Source organism: Styela clava, chromosome 15 (assembly GCF_964204865.1).
Source record: "Styela clava chromosome 15, kaStyClav1.hap1.2, whole genome shotgun sequence".
Classification (NCBI taxonomy): Eukaryota; Metazoa; Chordata; class Ascidiacea; order Stolidobranchia; family Styelidae; genus Styela; species Styela clava.
In genome coordinates this window covers 14,296,249-14,312,998 of record NC_135264.1, presented here as the reverse complement: position 1 = coordinate 14,312,998, position 16,750 = coordinate 14,296,249, and the positions used below count along the sequence as shown (strand labels likewise).

The 16,750-nt window shown below is 37.0% G+C and overlaps 2 protein-coding genes across 2 annotated transcripts; both read right to left on the bottom strand.

The window, feature by feature from the left end:
- Positions 1 to 3,607: 3,607 nt before the first annotated feature.
- On the bottom strand, positions 3,608 to 4,880 carry LOC120334001 (large ribosomal subunit protein bL19m-like). The gene has a single exon (XM_039401439.2). It carries the CDS (start codon positions 4,868 to 4,870, stop codon positions 3,974 to 3,976), a length of 897 nt encoding a protein of 298 aa, XP_039257373.2. The 5' UTR covers positions 4,871 to 4,880; the 3' UTR covers positions 3,608 to 3,973.
- A 4-nt stretch (positions 4,881 to 4,884) lies between these two features.
- Positions 4,885 to 7,722, bottom strand: LOC120334000 (mitochondrial outer membrane protein SLC25A46-like). The gene has a single exon (XM_039401438.2). It carries the CDS (start codon positions 7,684 to 7,686, stop codon positions 6,286 to 6,288), a length of 1,401 nt encoding a protein of 466 aa, XP_039257372.2. The 5' UTR covers positions 7,687 to 7,722; the 3' UTR covers positions 4,885 to 6,285.
- Between the last annotated feature and the right edge of the window lie 9,028 nt (positions 7,723 to 16,750).

Sequence of the window (16,750 nt, the reverse complement as noted above, 5' to 3'; positions counted from 1 at the left end):
GTAATAATTTTTCAGTAGGACGACTGAGTTGAGATCACGAATTGTCGCAGTTTTTGCACGCTGTTCCGTTTTTTTAAACTTTTTAAAAAAATATATGCGACCCGTAAAAGACCAGCAACCCTAAATTTTGTCCCGCGAGCGACATAAAGTGTGCCGACCCATGGGCCGTAGCCGTTAGTTGGTCACGACTTCTTCCACATCCGAGTGCACGAATCCCAAACAATTGGCTGATTAATTCTATGGACTGGTGATCGGACTGGATGACGTGGTAGGATGAGGAATCGGGGATGAATTTTACCAAAGGCCGTTATATATCATGTATTTTGGTGCAGGTCATCAGGCTGTAGGGACGAACGAGATGTACGAAAATAATTAATATAAGTTTAGAAAGAGTAACTTTGTTTTCATTATTTTAATGATGAAATGATGTGTATTTAAGGAGTTAAATGCTATAGGGCAAGAGTACACGGCGGTTTTTGAGAAGGTAAAACCCTGGATTGTTTCATTTCCGAACTCTTACATGGTGAAAAGGGATTTTCTGCCGTGCTACTATTGCTACCAAAACAACGAAATCGCCTTTCCATCAGTAAACGGGGTAATTTTAGATATAATAATAAACTCGCTGACGAACATCAAGCTCATCCATCTCATTAAAAAACACTATAAACTACGAGTTGTCTTCTTATTTGGCTTTACATTTTTTTGTAGTGCTGGGGGGCGATGAAGTTGTATAAACTACTTTAGGGGGGCGATGGTACAAAAAGTTTGGGAACCACTGGTCTAGACCATAGGTTCTCAAAGTGCTCCGTACGGAGCCCCAGGGCTCCGCGAGAGAAACCCAGGGGCTCCGCGAGCTATTCGATTACTTTTCAAAATACTGACTTGGCTAATTTAAAACTGTTCCTAGAAGCAATACTAGCTTTGATGAAATTTGACAAATATAGCCTCGAAATATGGCAAAGGGGCGGAATTAAAAAATGACATTATTTATAAGCAGGAGCGCAGCCAGGATTCTTAAGAGGGAGGAGGTTCAAAATTGAAATCGGAAATTTACGTGCAACATTCTTGACGATTCAAAAAAAACGGATAACGAGATCTCTGTTGCGTAAAATATTCAATTCATGACCGATGCGAGCATCTAAAGGGTCTTGTCGTAATAATTTAATTGTGCTCATCGTTACTCACATTCGATTCGAAATAACTATTAGGATTACTAAAATGATAAAATACTAGTCTAAAATAACATAAACTGCGTGATAAACTGCTAACTATAAATAAAATGGAGTCGTATTTTTGCGATCTTGAGATTTGTTAAACTTTATTTGTTCTTTCGCACTCGAGATTATTTTTAAGCAAGATGTCGCCGTTTGAAAAATCACAAGGTCTTGGCAAAATACGAACGATAGAAATTTATTTTAGTGCATGCGGCTCTGTCGGTAGTTTCAGAAAGGAAAAATGGTACATCGCACGCATAATTAAATGACTGTGTTTCAATTTCGCAGTTACTACGATGAATAACCGAAAACCTAACATAACACCAAATTTTATGATTTTCGATGTCTATAACAGCGTTTTTATTCTGACGTGAGTCTGCTGAAACAAAACTTATAGTGTTATCTTCCATTTTAAGTTTTAGTTCTAATATTTTAGAAGGCCGCTTTTTAATCAAGAAATTTGAATTGCAGATTTACCACTTTATTGACTATTATTTTTAGCATTTCGTCGCCGATGATTATAATATGGTAACATGTTTTTCACATTGAACTCATAATTCCCCACGAGAAAGAAAAAGCAATTATCGTCGTCATTGTGGAACAATACATGCATATGCCGAAGGAAATTTTTTATTTAGGGAAAATAAACACCGGCGTAAAGATGTTTGAGGTTCAAAAACACGCCATGCTGACGAAAACAATCGGCGATTGTAACAAAATGCAATCGCGCACGTTATTAGCAGCCTTTTAAGTCTTCCAAAAATGTCAAGAGAGGAAAAGATTCGACCCCTAATTTATTAATATGTTTGTCATGTGTCAAATTTATAGCTTTAGTATATTATACAATTTATCTTTAAAATTTAGATTTATTTATGACTTGTATTAACCCTATTAACTCTCTTTTTCCTAATGATATATATATTCGTACTACCATCCTTGGTCATAATATGACAATAATAGTTATTTTCGGACTATTTTACGTTTATGTTCATGTTTTGTGAAGTATTCCCGCACTAACTAAAATCATTTTTGACTTCCAACTATGATCCGTGCTTGATCCGTCAAAATTTTTTTTTTTGTAAATTTTTTATTCTACTACTAGGTGAATTTTATTTGTGTAGGTATTTCAAAGCTTAGAGATACACGAAAGTATTTGTCATTACTTCAAAGATAAGTCATTTGATCGAGCGGGAAACAATTTCGCGCACATAATAAACAAACAAAGATTCCAGACAACTATCGTGAACATGCTCTTACATATCGTTGAATATTTCGCGTTTCGCTTCGCTTGCGAAGCTGAGTCTGGTTTTTCTGCAAAGGTGACGTAATGCTCTTTGAGCAGAGCGCTTAAATCTTGTTTCTTTGTAACTCGTGTTCATCGGAGCGATGAGAGTGTGAAACGTTTTCTCAAAATTTTTTGAAATTTCTCTCTTCTTACCGGGTAAGGTCGAACAGTTTGCGGATACGTCATCTGGGCGCGTTTTAGTAGGAAGACGCGAAAATAGGCTTTTCAAAGAGATATTGGGGGTGTTCCTGGCACGTTTGGTTAACTAGTCATTACATATTATAAAATGGTACAAAAAGTCGATTGTAACCAGCGGAAAAAGAGGGTTAAAAGTGTTTAGTATTTAAATTGAGTAGAGTACGTTTAACTTACTCAGGAATATTAATCAGAAAGTAACAATTTTAACATTTATTTTGGGGCTCCGTGAATAATAGTCAACCTTTTCAAGGGCTCCGCAACGCCAAAAGTTTGAGAACCCCTGGTCTAGACAAGCATATTTAAGTGCAGCAGACTTGTGAAATGGCAAAAGCTGCAACTGCAAGCTTATCAAAAATCTATCGGTATGCAAGGTTCAACTGAGATATGCTGCAACTGCAAGCTTATCAAAAATCTATCGGTATGCAAGGTTCAACTGAGATATAGGGTTTCTGTCTAAGCATTTCGAATTAGCCTGGTGTAAAACTCAGTAGTTTAAGTTCATGGGAAAGGAAAGTCAAAAACAGAACCATGGCCACGTGTCTGGTTGTTTGTCCGAGTTGAATTAGGAAAAAAACAAGCAGTAGTTGACCGAAGCTCTAACAATATTGGAGTAAAGTTTATGCATATTGATTGAACAAAATATCGATCAAATTTCGATCGATCAATACACCATCATCAATACAGAGCCAAGATTCAATCTTTTGTGCGAATATATGCAAGCACATTGATCTCATTTAAAGTAAGGCCAGTATTTTTTAATGTATAGGTCCCTGGGGGGACTGGGGTCGCGAAAAAATTTGACCTCACCAAGTGAATCGTGTTCGAAGAACACTAACTCAGATGTTATCGCAATAAAGCAACAATCCCTTTTTTTTATTATTCTCACCAAAATTGCTGTATAAACATGATCCTAGCTCAAACTTTGCATTTTATTTGGTTGAGCAATGCCCAAAACAAGTATAATACATTTTGAATAAATGATAATTGATCGATTGTTTGACATTTAATGGTGGTGCACAAAGATTCTAACTACAGAATATAGAAAAATCCAAACAAAATGTTTATCTCCATCTTACCGTACTTCATTTAGAACCCAAATTTTACAACATATTCGAAACTTGAAAGTATTTTTAAAAGGTATTTGTAAATTGGCGATCCCTGTCTCATCTTAACTGAATGTTATGAGATGAATTCTATACCAACAGTTGCAATCTTCGATAACATAGGTATCCATGTATATCTCAAGTTACTGCCAAATGAAGATTTTTCCAGGCTATTATCGGGTATTCCCCCTTTTTCTCCTCCCTCTTATTCTTAGTTTATTTACTTTCATTTCTTCCATTATATCCTTCTTTTCCTGGATAAAATCATGGTGACGACAAATATCGAATTTCCGCCAGGAATGCAGATCGATATATTTTTCATTCATTATGAGTTCCTCCTCAACGAAATGTTCATTCAAATAAGCATTTTGCGGCTGCGGCCATGATCTATGGTACTTCCAATTCCATCTTTTCCACGGCCTCATTTTAATTTTCTTTTCAAAAACAGGTAACTTTTCAGAGGGCGGTAAAATCGCTTCCGGAATCATATCGAGGTCGATTGTACAAATGGAACTGTCACTAGCGTCTCGTAAATATCGTAAGTCAGTATCAATCCATTTTTCTAATCGTAAGACTTCGATTTTTTGGATTATGGGACTGTAAAGTTGATATATAATCTCAACCGCTTCCCCGTCAAGAATATTACGCAAACAAAAATGACAGTCCATTCCAAAACCATCTCGATATAACACCCTTCCAGCAAACTTTGAAACTTTTTCTTGGGCATATTGATCAGCCACGGTAACTCTGACAATCGAACCAGGATAGAACTCCGGTATATCAATATTTTGTCTTCTGCGCAGACAATCCATTCTTTCCAACCTGTATTTTAAGTTATTTCGATGCCATTCTGGTAAAACTTGTCGAGGGACGTATTCAGGTGAAAAAATTTCTGGGTCTTCCCTCCCTTCCACGGAAGCTCGTTTTGATGCATCCGTACGAGATTTTAACGTCGGTCGTTCAGGAGCAACAAACGTTGATTCAAACTGTCGTAAAATTACAGAAAACGCTGAAATCTTTGAATTCTTGCATATTCGATTCGCTAAATTGAGACTGTATTTTTGTAGCATTTTGTTATCGTTTATCTGAAGAAAACATACAATTTACTCTTTGAATTAGAGAGAGAAGAACATTAAACTCATTCAGCAAATCAAGTTGACAAAAAAAGGAAACACTTGTAATACATTGCTCCACATTCAAATGAACTACGCAAATTTACAACATCTAGTAATCATTACTGGATATATTATAATATATGATTAAATAAATTGAAGTACGGTAGATACACGAATTATAGCTTTTAATCAGGCAAGGCATTTACACAGAACATGATCTCATATTGAAGAATTTGCCTAAAGTTTGAATTTCTACTCACAAACAATCCTAGTTTATCAGAAATGCTATTCATATTTTTACTAAGCAAGAAATCAATGCTCAATTATATGGACATGAAGCTCAGAGGCCAAATCAAAATAAAACAACAAAATTTGAGTGAAATAACGGATTGTATAGGGCTCAAGATGAAATACGAGCTTCTGGCAGCCTCGACCATCTCAAAGTAATTGATTGGTCTGGAAAACGCGCTTTTCACAGAAAAAACAACAATAAATGTAAATAAATTGGGTATCCAGTCCAATATCAATCTTTTAAGTAAAATCTAGGCATAGTCGCAACATTGCCCGTCCCAAATGCATGGACTGTAGACTGCAATTACAATTTTATTTTTAAAACCATTGGATTAATTCATCTATGCAAGATGATTGGTAAAAAAATTTAAATGCTTGTCGGACCAGAAACCTATTTGAAGAATATAAATAATAATTACTGCAAATGAATTAATGCCCATATAAAAAATGATTATAAAGTTGATCTCAAAATCAATAATGACTATATATATATAAACTTCACTAATAAACCAACTAACATAAACTGTACTTTTAAATTTACCCTCAAGAATGTAGTTAACTGTAAGTCTGTAACATATTGATATTCATGTTTTATAACATGGACATCCATTGTTAAAGTGATAGAATCATTGTTAGAACTACGTACTGCTTCCCAAGTTGGAATGAAGCCAGCCAATAATAAAATTAGATTATAGCAAAAGCACAATAATGCATGCATATAATAAACATAAATAAGTAAACAATCTGATATCTTTGTTTGAGCAAGACATAGTAGAAAGACTTTGTATAATCACAAAAGAGTGGAAAGGTGATGAAATAGCTCAATAACCACTATAATATACCAAATTGCAAGGCAGTTGACTAGCTCATTCTGAGTATATGTTAGAATTTGCCAAACAGAACAGACTAAATTAAGCATATGAATTTGGTGCAAAATAAAGATCTATTCAAAATAGTCATTACATGATAGATTTCTAGAACAAGACTGTTCGGAAATTGGTTTTTGGGAGAACTGTAATGTATCTTGCTTATGTTGTTACAATGAAAATAAATTTATTAAATTTGTTATTCAAAGACTTCTATATAGTAGGTGAAGATAATTGCAGCGATAAATGAATAATTTTCAAAATTGAAAACTTCAGTAAATGTTGTAACATTAATGCACCAAATCCTCGGTAAAGTCCACCTTTGCCTTCATAAGTAACCACAGTAGAAAGACAATCAAGACAACCTTCATATCTTGAGCTAACTGGAAGGAAACCAGAACCCCTGTCCATATCGTCTATAATTGTACGAGTCCCTTGGACATGAAGTCGGAAAATAATAGTTTCAAAAGGATAGAGTAATACGTCTGTTATAACTTGTGCAATAAAATTAGATAATAATTGATGATATTGCGTTGTTGCATGTCGAGACGTGGATATTGTTGTTGTTAGTGGGACTTGGTTCACCGCCTGCCGTGAAGTACTAGGTACTGACATATACGCTGTATCGACGGGTGAAAAGGGATGGGCAGAATTAAGTGCTTGGTCATGCTTTCTCTTTTCTCGCAAACGAAATCCACTTAGAATACTAAATTGCAGCAAGTTGGTTAAAATGTATCGCAAAAGAAAATAAAGCACAGTAGGAAGAAGTAAATGACGAAAGGGTAGCATTCTTCGACTTTGTACACCAGCGAAACCAAATAATCGTGAAAAACCTTCCGTTATGAAGTAAAATATACCAGGTGTTTCACTTGCTGCTTCACTTTGTATACTCTCCACAAGATGAGCTGAATAAAATGGCATTACTAATCCCGCTGACAATGCTTTCAATAAAACATGACCAGCTATGTCTTTCAAAGTGGAATGCCGGTCAACTTCTTTTGGTAACTTTTTCGTTGATTCACTCAGACCTGATTCAACACCAAATGTGAGAGCATTGACCATTAAATAACTTCCGACGCCTTTCCAAAGACAAGTAAAGCCTTGGCTACGTTGTAAATTAAACGCCACTCCCATTATAGTAAAAGGAGTATAATGATATCGTTGGCCAACATTGTTAACTTGGCATTGTCGGCGTAAGACTAAACAAGGATAAACAATCACCACATCACTCAAAGTGTTTGTCAAACTTATCCCAAATGTTGCAAGCCTGCGAGAATGTTCCGAAGCAGCTGGGTGAATTCTGGGTTCAGATGAGCCAGCTCGCATGCTTAGTCCAGGTTGAGGAGAATCCTTAAATTCTTCCGAATAGGCTGCCATGTTCGTTGCTGCGTGCTCAGCACCTAGCTTTGCCAGGCTTTCTTCATACTTTAGGAAACTAGCAGGAGACCAGGTAACTGATCTTTTAGGTTTTGGTGCCTTGATATTGGTCTTTTTTGTACCAGATCCGGGCTTTGGTTTCAGTTTGGTAAAACTTTTTGGTGGGTCTCGTCCACTACCACCAACACTATGAAGTTGGTCGCCAACTCCAGTTCCTTTTCCAGGAAAACCATCCATGCAATTTATCTAAATATTACGGTATTTAGTCTATGGAGATCTAGATACAGAGATATAAAGAAAAAGATACTTGTGAGGACAATATTTTGATATTATGGATAAGATACCATTTTCATCACGGGGCAAACTCATATGGCGATGAGGAGTCGAGCAATCGTTCTTGACCTGTGTGATACATTCATTGCTGCATTGGGTCTCATGTAGTTTCAGACCTAACATACTTCTAGTGGGTGTGGCATAACAATTTTTTCATGTGACCCCCGCCCGATTACACAATCCAAAAATTACGTTACTACGACCTCACCGTGACGTAATAGAGCCCTTCGAGTACGAACTACCATCCAAGACGCGCAGACAAGCACCCGAAATCGAACAAGCTATTTCTCCTGTTTTCTCGTCGCAACCACATATCTCTGTGGTCGCAACGATTCCAATGGGAGATAGATAGATGACGTTAGTCAGTTCTTTATCGTCGGCACCGGGCAATCGTATGTATATTCGGCAAGCTCTATGACGTAATTGTGATGTCATAGTGACGTAATTTTTGGATGGCGTGCTCAGATGGGGGTTAGGATTGACATATCAAAAAATTGTTATGCTACGCCCACTAGAAGTATGGTACGTTAGGTACAGAACTACAGGAGACCAGGTGAGTCACACCGCCGCGCCTCTTCAATTTTGAATCCCACCACCTGGCCACTGGATACCGGTACTGTTATGTGGAGACATGGCCGTTCTGTTCTTTATTTGTTCTTACTGTATTCAGGTATTACTGAGTACCGTACCGGTATTAGAGAACAAGCATGAAAATTTATGGTACCATTAGCCTACCGGTACCTGCATTAAGAGTTCTTATATCTATAGTTTCACCACACTGCCACATGCAGGCATACTAACAATTAAATATGCTAATGTAAGGAGTAAAGTAGTATGTGTTACTTTTGTATAATTGAAGTCCCATATATATGCATCAGCAGTTCGGCACATAAACCTTCGCATCTTGGAACGGTACGTCTGACTTTCACTGTTCGCAACCAATGCGCAGATTGCGCACCGAATGAGAACCGCTAGATGAGAGTCAAGTGCCTTCATCGCTCTCTTTTCCATTAGTAGTGGTAGCCTAAAAGTCTCGTTGCGAGCAGCGCATTAGGAGCAGCGCATTACGCACAGTGATGCCGCATTATGATCCATAGTTATACAATGCACATTCGCTACACTATTTAGGCTACAATTCGTGTTCCAATTGTTGCTCGACATTATAGATTCCATAAATAATGGTAAAATGGATGGGTAAATTGTCAATCCTGACTGTGCATAATGCGCTGCTCCTAATACGACTATGCATTGTGCCAAATGCGCTGCTCCTAATGCGACCTCACTGTGCCCAATGCGCTGCTCCTAATGCGACCACGCATTGTGCCCAATGCGCTGCTCCTTATGCGGCCTCACTGTGTGTAATGCGCTGCTCCTAATGCGGCCTCACTGTGCCCAATGCGCTCATAATATGGTGCTCTCAAAGAGCAAATTAATCACTGTTGCTACTATCTAAAAGTCTAGTCTGGCTTGTCATTATAGATTCCATAAACAATGGTAAAATGGATGGATGAATTGTCAATCCTGACTGTGTTCAATGCGCTGCTCCTAATGCGATCTCGCATTGTGCGCAATGCGCTGCTCCTAATGCGGCTTCACTGTGCCCAATGCGCTGCTCCTAATGCGGCCTCACTGTGCGTAATGCGGTAGCCTAAAAGTCTCGTTGCGAGCAGCGCATTAGGAGCAGCGCATTACGCACAGTGATGCCGCATTATGATCCATAGTTATACAATGCACATTCGCTACACTATTTAGGCTACAATTCGTGTTCCAATTGTTGCTCGACATTGCCTACGGGTACGCAATGAGCATATATACATTGTATATTATACAATGAGTGGAAATTTTCAAATATTTGCTCATTAATCCATTGGGCCCTGCATTTTTTACGTCGTCCATCTAAATGGTTCGTTGCATATGGAGAAAGCATATCGCTCGCTGCAATAATCCTTTGCTTCGGCCGCGCCGGGTGCGAAATTGACCGTATTGAGGCTTTTAATTTTTCGATTCGTGTTCGGTTTTGGGTTTCGAAGAATGGTACGTTGAAAGCATACGAACTATGAGCATATGCTTATTGGGAATGCATATCTATTAGGCAGAAAACGTAGCTATAGCACAGAATATGAAGTCAAGTGCGGTTATTTCTAATTATAGCATGGGATTCAGGTACATATTTATCCAGGGGAAAGCAATGGCGATAAGAAGGCCTAAATGTATGGCGAACCGAGGCTTCTCACAATCATAGTTTATATTAGAAGGTGCTCCATACGAATCCCCAGGGCTCCCCTATTTTAAATTACTCTGTCAGTCTGGGATATCTTGACATTAAAAACGAAGACAAAAATTCGAAGAATAGCAGGGAATCGGCTTTCCTCTCCACCTGGGTAAATATGTTAACCCCATCCTATATCAATGAATACAATGCCCCACGTCCCCATTTACATGGGTCGCATTCCGTTTGAGAAACTTTTTTCATGCGAAACTTCTTCCACAAAAAAGCAGCACCGTCATCTTACGGTCGCGCATTTTCGTTTCGTGATATTATTTTGTGTATTATCACTGCAGCGCAATTAACACCGCCAGACTTTTTTATCTTTACGACATGTTATCTCTTTTAGTTGGCGCTAATAATGATAAATAAGAATGCGTGATTGTTATTCAGTAACGCGCATGTAACCTCGTTTAGGGCGTTCAAAATGAAAGAAGGGTTATAAGCTAATTTAAGGACATTCTCTTTTATTTTAATCTAAATACAGGGCGCATTGAAAGCAAATTGGAATTTATTAACATAAATTTACAACGAGTTACGTAAAATTTACCGACGGCTATCGCCAACAGGCAGAAACGATGAACGTGAGGATTTTTTGTTTTGTTTCATTTTTGCGCCATCATATTTTTCAATTTCTAATTTTGCGTAAATCGTGTCAACATCGTTTTTGTAAATTTAGAAACGTTGCATCAGATAAGCAAGGCATGTGAATAATGTATTCTATGCAAATTTCCCGGGATATTGTGGAGAAATAATACTTTGACCACTTAGAAATGCCATTATTGCTGATTTATTCACGTGTTAAGTATCAGTGTTTTAAACCAAAGCTGAGTTACGTGAATACTCAACAATTTGCGGGTTTTTTTAATTATTATTTAATACAAAAGTAACACGGAAACGATATAAAATTAAAACATAAAAATGTCAACTATCAGCTTCACAAATATCGCATCCCGGGGTCAGTAAGGATAATATTGTTCGCTTAATATTGGTACCGTAACTGTCATACAAATCCTACACAGAAGATAAAAATCAGAATAAAATTAATTTTTGTTGTGAATGCATTCCTTAATAGTTGTCTTTAACATCTTCGCCGATATAAGTTAAAATATTCGAATAATTTTATATAAAAAAATACGATTTTGCCCACCACTAATCACGACGCATGTAATAATCATTGAATGACAATGAAATATCAACTTTATTAGCAATAAATTCCAAGTAAAAGTTCCACATTTCATGCATTCGATCGGCGCTACACGCGAGCGTGTTTTTGTATATATTCACCAAAACCGTCAGAGGCGAGCTACACGTAACTGTGGAATTTCGCTGTGAACGACGCATTGTTTTTAATTTATTACCCGCCTTACGCCGTCATGAATTAAATCGCCGTCAAGTTCTATATCTCACTATTAATTACAAATATATAATTGCATCCAAATCAACAGTATCTATATATATGACTATATGAAGGATCGTTAAAATTAGATAATATATATGTAAAAATCATAATTGATAACAAAATGTACTCTAAATAATATGATAAAAAAATTTTTTTGTGTAAATTCACAAGACATGAAAACGGCAAATTTTAAATTTCAATGGCAAGATATCCCAGAGTAATTTATAGTTAAAATCAGTATTTTAAAGAAGTAAACGAATAGCTTACAAAGTCCTGGCAGTCTGGGGGTTCATATGGAGCACAGAGCAATTGGAGAGGCCGTGGTTCGCCATATATATATTCAGGCTTTCGGCTTTTCTCTCCCCCTGGATAAATATGTAAGTCCCATGTTATATCCATGAATAAATACAGCAATAACCGCACCCCACGTGGCGACTGATTCATATTCTGTTTTGTAGCTACGTTTTCTGCCTAATATATATGCATTCCCAATATGCATATGCTCCTAGTTAGTATGCTTTCAACGTACCATACTTCGAAACACGAATCGAAAAATTAAAAGCCTCAATACGACCAATTTCGCACCCAGCCCAGCTGAAACAAGGGATTTTTGCAGCGAACGATATGCTTTCTCCGTATGCAACGAACCATTTAGCTGGACGACGTAAAAATGCAGGTTCCAATGGATTAATGAGCAAATATTTGGAAGTTTCCACTCATTGTATATATGCTCATTGGGGTACGGTACTGCTAAGTTACCGTACCACAGTGAAATTAACTTATTGACACGTAGTGGACATAGCGATCGTTTTGTTGTTCTTAGTATTGTTCTAGTTGTTCTTTGACACGTTTATGAAGGAATCGCTTTTCTCTCTGATTACTGCATGAATTGCTTTGAAATTCTCAGTGGTAAAAGATAGAATTTTTCTCCAGAACGCACTAATCACTATGACGTCATTACAATTATGTGGCTCTACGTAAGTTTTCTAGAAAATCTAGCCTACCGTATTTGTTAATTTTGATAAGAGCAAATTGAATTGAGTTTTTATATGCCCGAGAAGAACCGTTCTACGATCGAATAGCAGGCCTACATAGAGCAACAGCAGTGGCGTAGCAGTAATGCACATCTTATAATGTTGATGTTAGTTCTGCTCAGATCGTTTTGTTACGTAACAATGCCAGGTGACGAAGATGGTGGATGAGTTTACTAACGCGAAAGCGCAAATTTTAGGTTGCCATTGCCTTTTTATACCGACATGTTATTCTTTTTGACGAAATAAAAAAAAACGTTGTCTTATCTTATGCCCGAAAGTTTTTAGGGTAATTTCCACGAAATCTGTTGGCGGGAGGGCCCAAGAGAGTCTTGCTACGTCACTGAGCAACAGGTACTGGTAAGGTACCGTACCAGTGAATTACGTTATCATCTTTTCAGTTCAGTTCTTTACAGTGCTAATGTGAACAACATAAATTTTGTAGCCTACCTCATTGTTTTATTTGATAAAAGGAAATAAATTGATTTCTTTTATGACAAAGAAGAACCGTTCCGCGAACGAATATCAGGTACTGGTAAGTTACCATACCGCATATGATTATCGGGGAATCGATATTTTTTTTATTTTGCCTTGGTACCGTGATGTAGAAGTGACTTGGATCACTTGGTACTTCAATTCACGTTGAAATTGAATTGAGAAGAATAGATCATTACCACAGGAAATCAAAGAGCTATGACAGTTCCTGTACCGTTATTTGTACCAGGTGCTGGTAAGTTGAAGCATATGCGATTGGGATGACAAGCAAATCTATGTACACACCCTGACTTCAATCAGCAAGTATTTGTGGTGTCAAGAATTCTTCTGATGAGTCATTAATGGGGGACTTGCCTTCCGGGTTTGGACGCACTGAACCTGACAGCCGCTGAATTTCTCATGCACAAAACCAGACACAGTACCGAAACAAACTTGCTTTATTTTCCACTCAACATAAAGTCCTATTGTGGCCACTCGTGTGAGGTTCAGTGATTTAAAATAGTTTGGACTACAATGCTTCCAAACTCTAATTGATTAGATAACAGATATAAATAAATACACAATAAAACAGTTTTAAGTATAAACCTAATGACTTAATTTCTATCCTAACTCAGATAGGGCACTAGACTGCAATCACAAATTATTATCTCAATGGAATAAGAGTCATCAAAGTGGATCATTAGCCTATACCTAAAACAATCTAAATAGATGAGATATTATGCAAATGCCAATGTGCGGTGATATTTACATCGAAATATGTACATAAAAATGGCAATATGTGGTACACTTTAAACCATGCTTTTTTATACAAAAAAAGGGTAATCGACTCTATGTCGCCACCTAGCCGAATAAATAGATGATAATGAAAGAGACAAGAGAGCTACGCACAAATATATGGACACGTTAGACCAGAGCGAATCAGTCTTTACCGGTACCTTTGACGCTACCGGTACCCTCAAAAAAGTTCTGAATTTCCAGTAGCAAGAATTTTGCAGAATCAAAACGTACAGCCAGTCATGACACTGACTAAAATCCGTGTTCCCATGGATAAAAAATAATACAGCAAAATTTTAGACGAAATATCAAATTTCATAAAATTCACGCAAAATTTTGAAATAAATAAAAGTAATAGCCTTCTAGCGAAGAAATTAATCTTTAACCACTGAAAATTTCAAAGCAATTGGTCCAGTATTCGAAGAGAAAAGCGATTTTTTAAAAACGTGTCAAAGAACAAGAACAACAACAACATAATATTGAAACGATCGTTATGGCCACTAAACGTGTCCAATAACTATCAATCATCCTCAACAATATTATTTTGGGACGTTTTTACGAGAAATGTTTGACTGCGGTACCTGATCTGGTAACACAGAAGTGACTCAGATTATGTGATATTTCAATTTATGTTTAAACACAATCAAGAAGAATGGATCATTGTCACAAGACCTAAGAAGCTATGACAGTCCTTGCATCGTCACGGTACCCCGATGCAGGTACTGGTAATTACCGCATATGTATGAGTTTTGGGGAATTGGTCTGCGTGTCCTTATATTTGATCATTACTCTCTTGTGTTATTATGTTGTTGTTGTTCTTGTTCATCTCGTTAGAATTTTTCTTCCCAACGATATGGAAAAATTACTTTTATCTATAATTACTGTTCAAATTGCTTTGAAATGTTCAGTTGTTAACTATTTTATTTTTCGCTAGAAGTCTATTTATCACTTTTTCTTTATTTCTGTGAGCTTTATGGGATTCGTTCTTGGGTGCTATGACGTCATCAAAGTGCGCGCACCTAGTGGCGGTTCCGCGAACGCGGGGACATCTCGGCGGATCTCGTGCTCACTGCTCAGTGAACGTCGGTGAATCTCGACTGCGGTAGCCTACCTGATCTGGAAATACAGGAGTGACTCGGATCATTTGGTATTTCAATTCACTTTAATCATGAGGAAAAGATCATCGTCACAGGACCTGGAAAGGCTAGACTGCGGTAGCCTTTCTGATATGGTAAAGAGAAGTGACTCGAATCAGTTGGTATTTCAATTCACGTTGAAACTGAATCATATGGATCAGATTATCGCCCCCCCCCCCCCCTCCCCCCAATTAGGAATGTAGAAAAAATGGACGAATAATAGGCGCAACTTGCCGCGCGCCGTACAAACGCGGAAAACTTTATGGTTCCGCTTTGGATGCCGTAAAGTAGAAGTATATATTAGGAAGATGCCAGAAGCGGACTAATGAGCGACTGTAAATTTCCAGTACTTTCAAATGGTCCACGGTGTATCTAGCTTGGTGATATTGAAAAAATAAATGATGACGACAGTGCTGAAAATGAAAGTATGAAAACTGTGAAATATCCCCTTCTTCGAGAATAGACATAAACTGTTTTTCTAGTAATATGAAACTACTATGAATATACATGTACAAAAATCCCTTAATTTGAATATCCGATTGGATGAATCATCTATTCTCGAAATCTTATCGAGATCATCGGATTAATTTAATCAAAATTGATTTTGAGGTAAACTATGTTTCTTCGATTTGTGGGAAAAACTTTTTGTGGGAGAATGAAACGCACGAATGCGCTTGTGCAACAACGCCTGGTTTCGGTAATCGTGAGCAAACGCGCGAGCAAGCTTCGCTGCCAAAGCGGAGTAAAGTAAAACGAAGTAAAACACGGAGATGTTTTCACGCACGACCGTTTTCACGTGCGATACGTAGTAAATTTTGAACGTCATTACATAAGAAATGTCCGTAATTTGATACCAGGGGCTCTTCAAGTTTTATCACCGAAAATAACGAAATACACGGTGACGTAAACACAGTAAAAAAAAAATTTCTCGCCAAAGCAACGAAACCCCAAGACTATACGACGAACTGCATATGACGTCAATGCCAAGTTTACACCAATTTTAACATTTCATTATGTGAGGTCTGAATAAGTAAAATAAAAGAAGAAATATATACAGAACGATATTGAGGACCACGATTTATTAAATAAAGCAAAAAAGGAAACACCGAACTTGGACTGGCATTCTGATATTCGCAGAAAATAAGGAGTTATATTTTCATTTTGTAACCACAAAAGAAAAACAATCGACCAATAAAGAGCAGAGACGTGAATCCAAATTTCTTAGAATTTTGGAACCGCAGTCGTTTCCTGCAAATTAGTGCTGTTGTTGTTATATTTCTTCTTCTAAAACTTTATAACCAAACTTCCACAACGTACACAGAATGAAGATTCAGAAATGAAACAATTTTCAAGTTTAAATGTGGTATATTGTGTTATATCAGAAACAGAGAGACGTGCACTCGGGCTAAAATTAACCAGATAAAGTCATATATTCACGCCAAAGTAAATGGTTAAAAATAAGTAGCCATTATAAATACCATTGGCTTGAAATATATATATATATTATCAAAAAATTTGGATGTAAAGACGTCAAACGTTGAAGTTAAATACCCATCATCATTTTTTTTATTTCATGAAATTCTATGAGTCCCTTGTTTTAGAATTTCAATGATGCAAAATACCCAATCATGAAAACCAAGTAAAAAAGAACTAGCCACCATCAATATCATTGGGTTAGAATATATAAAATCGGGGTATAATGACGTTGAAGCTATAGCTTATACCCGTCATGATTTTTTATATTTCATGGAATTCTATGAAAAAATTTTCTTGTTTCAAAAATACGTTCTATGGGTGCGTTAACATGCAAAATACCCAATCATCGCAACATGCAAATGAAATTTCTTGCGTCTTTTATGAGACA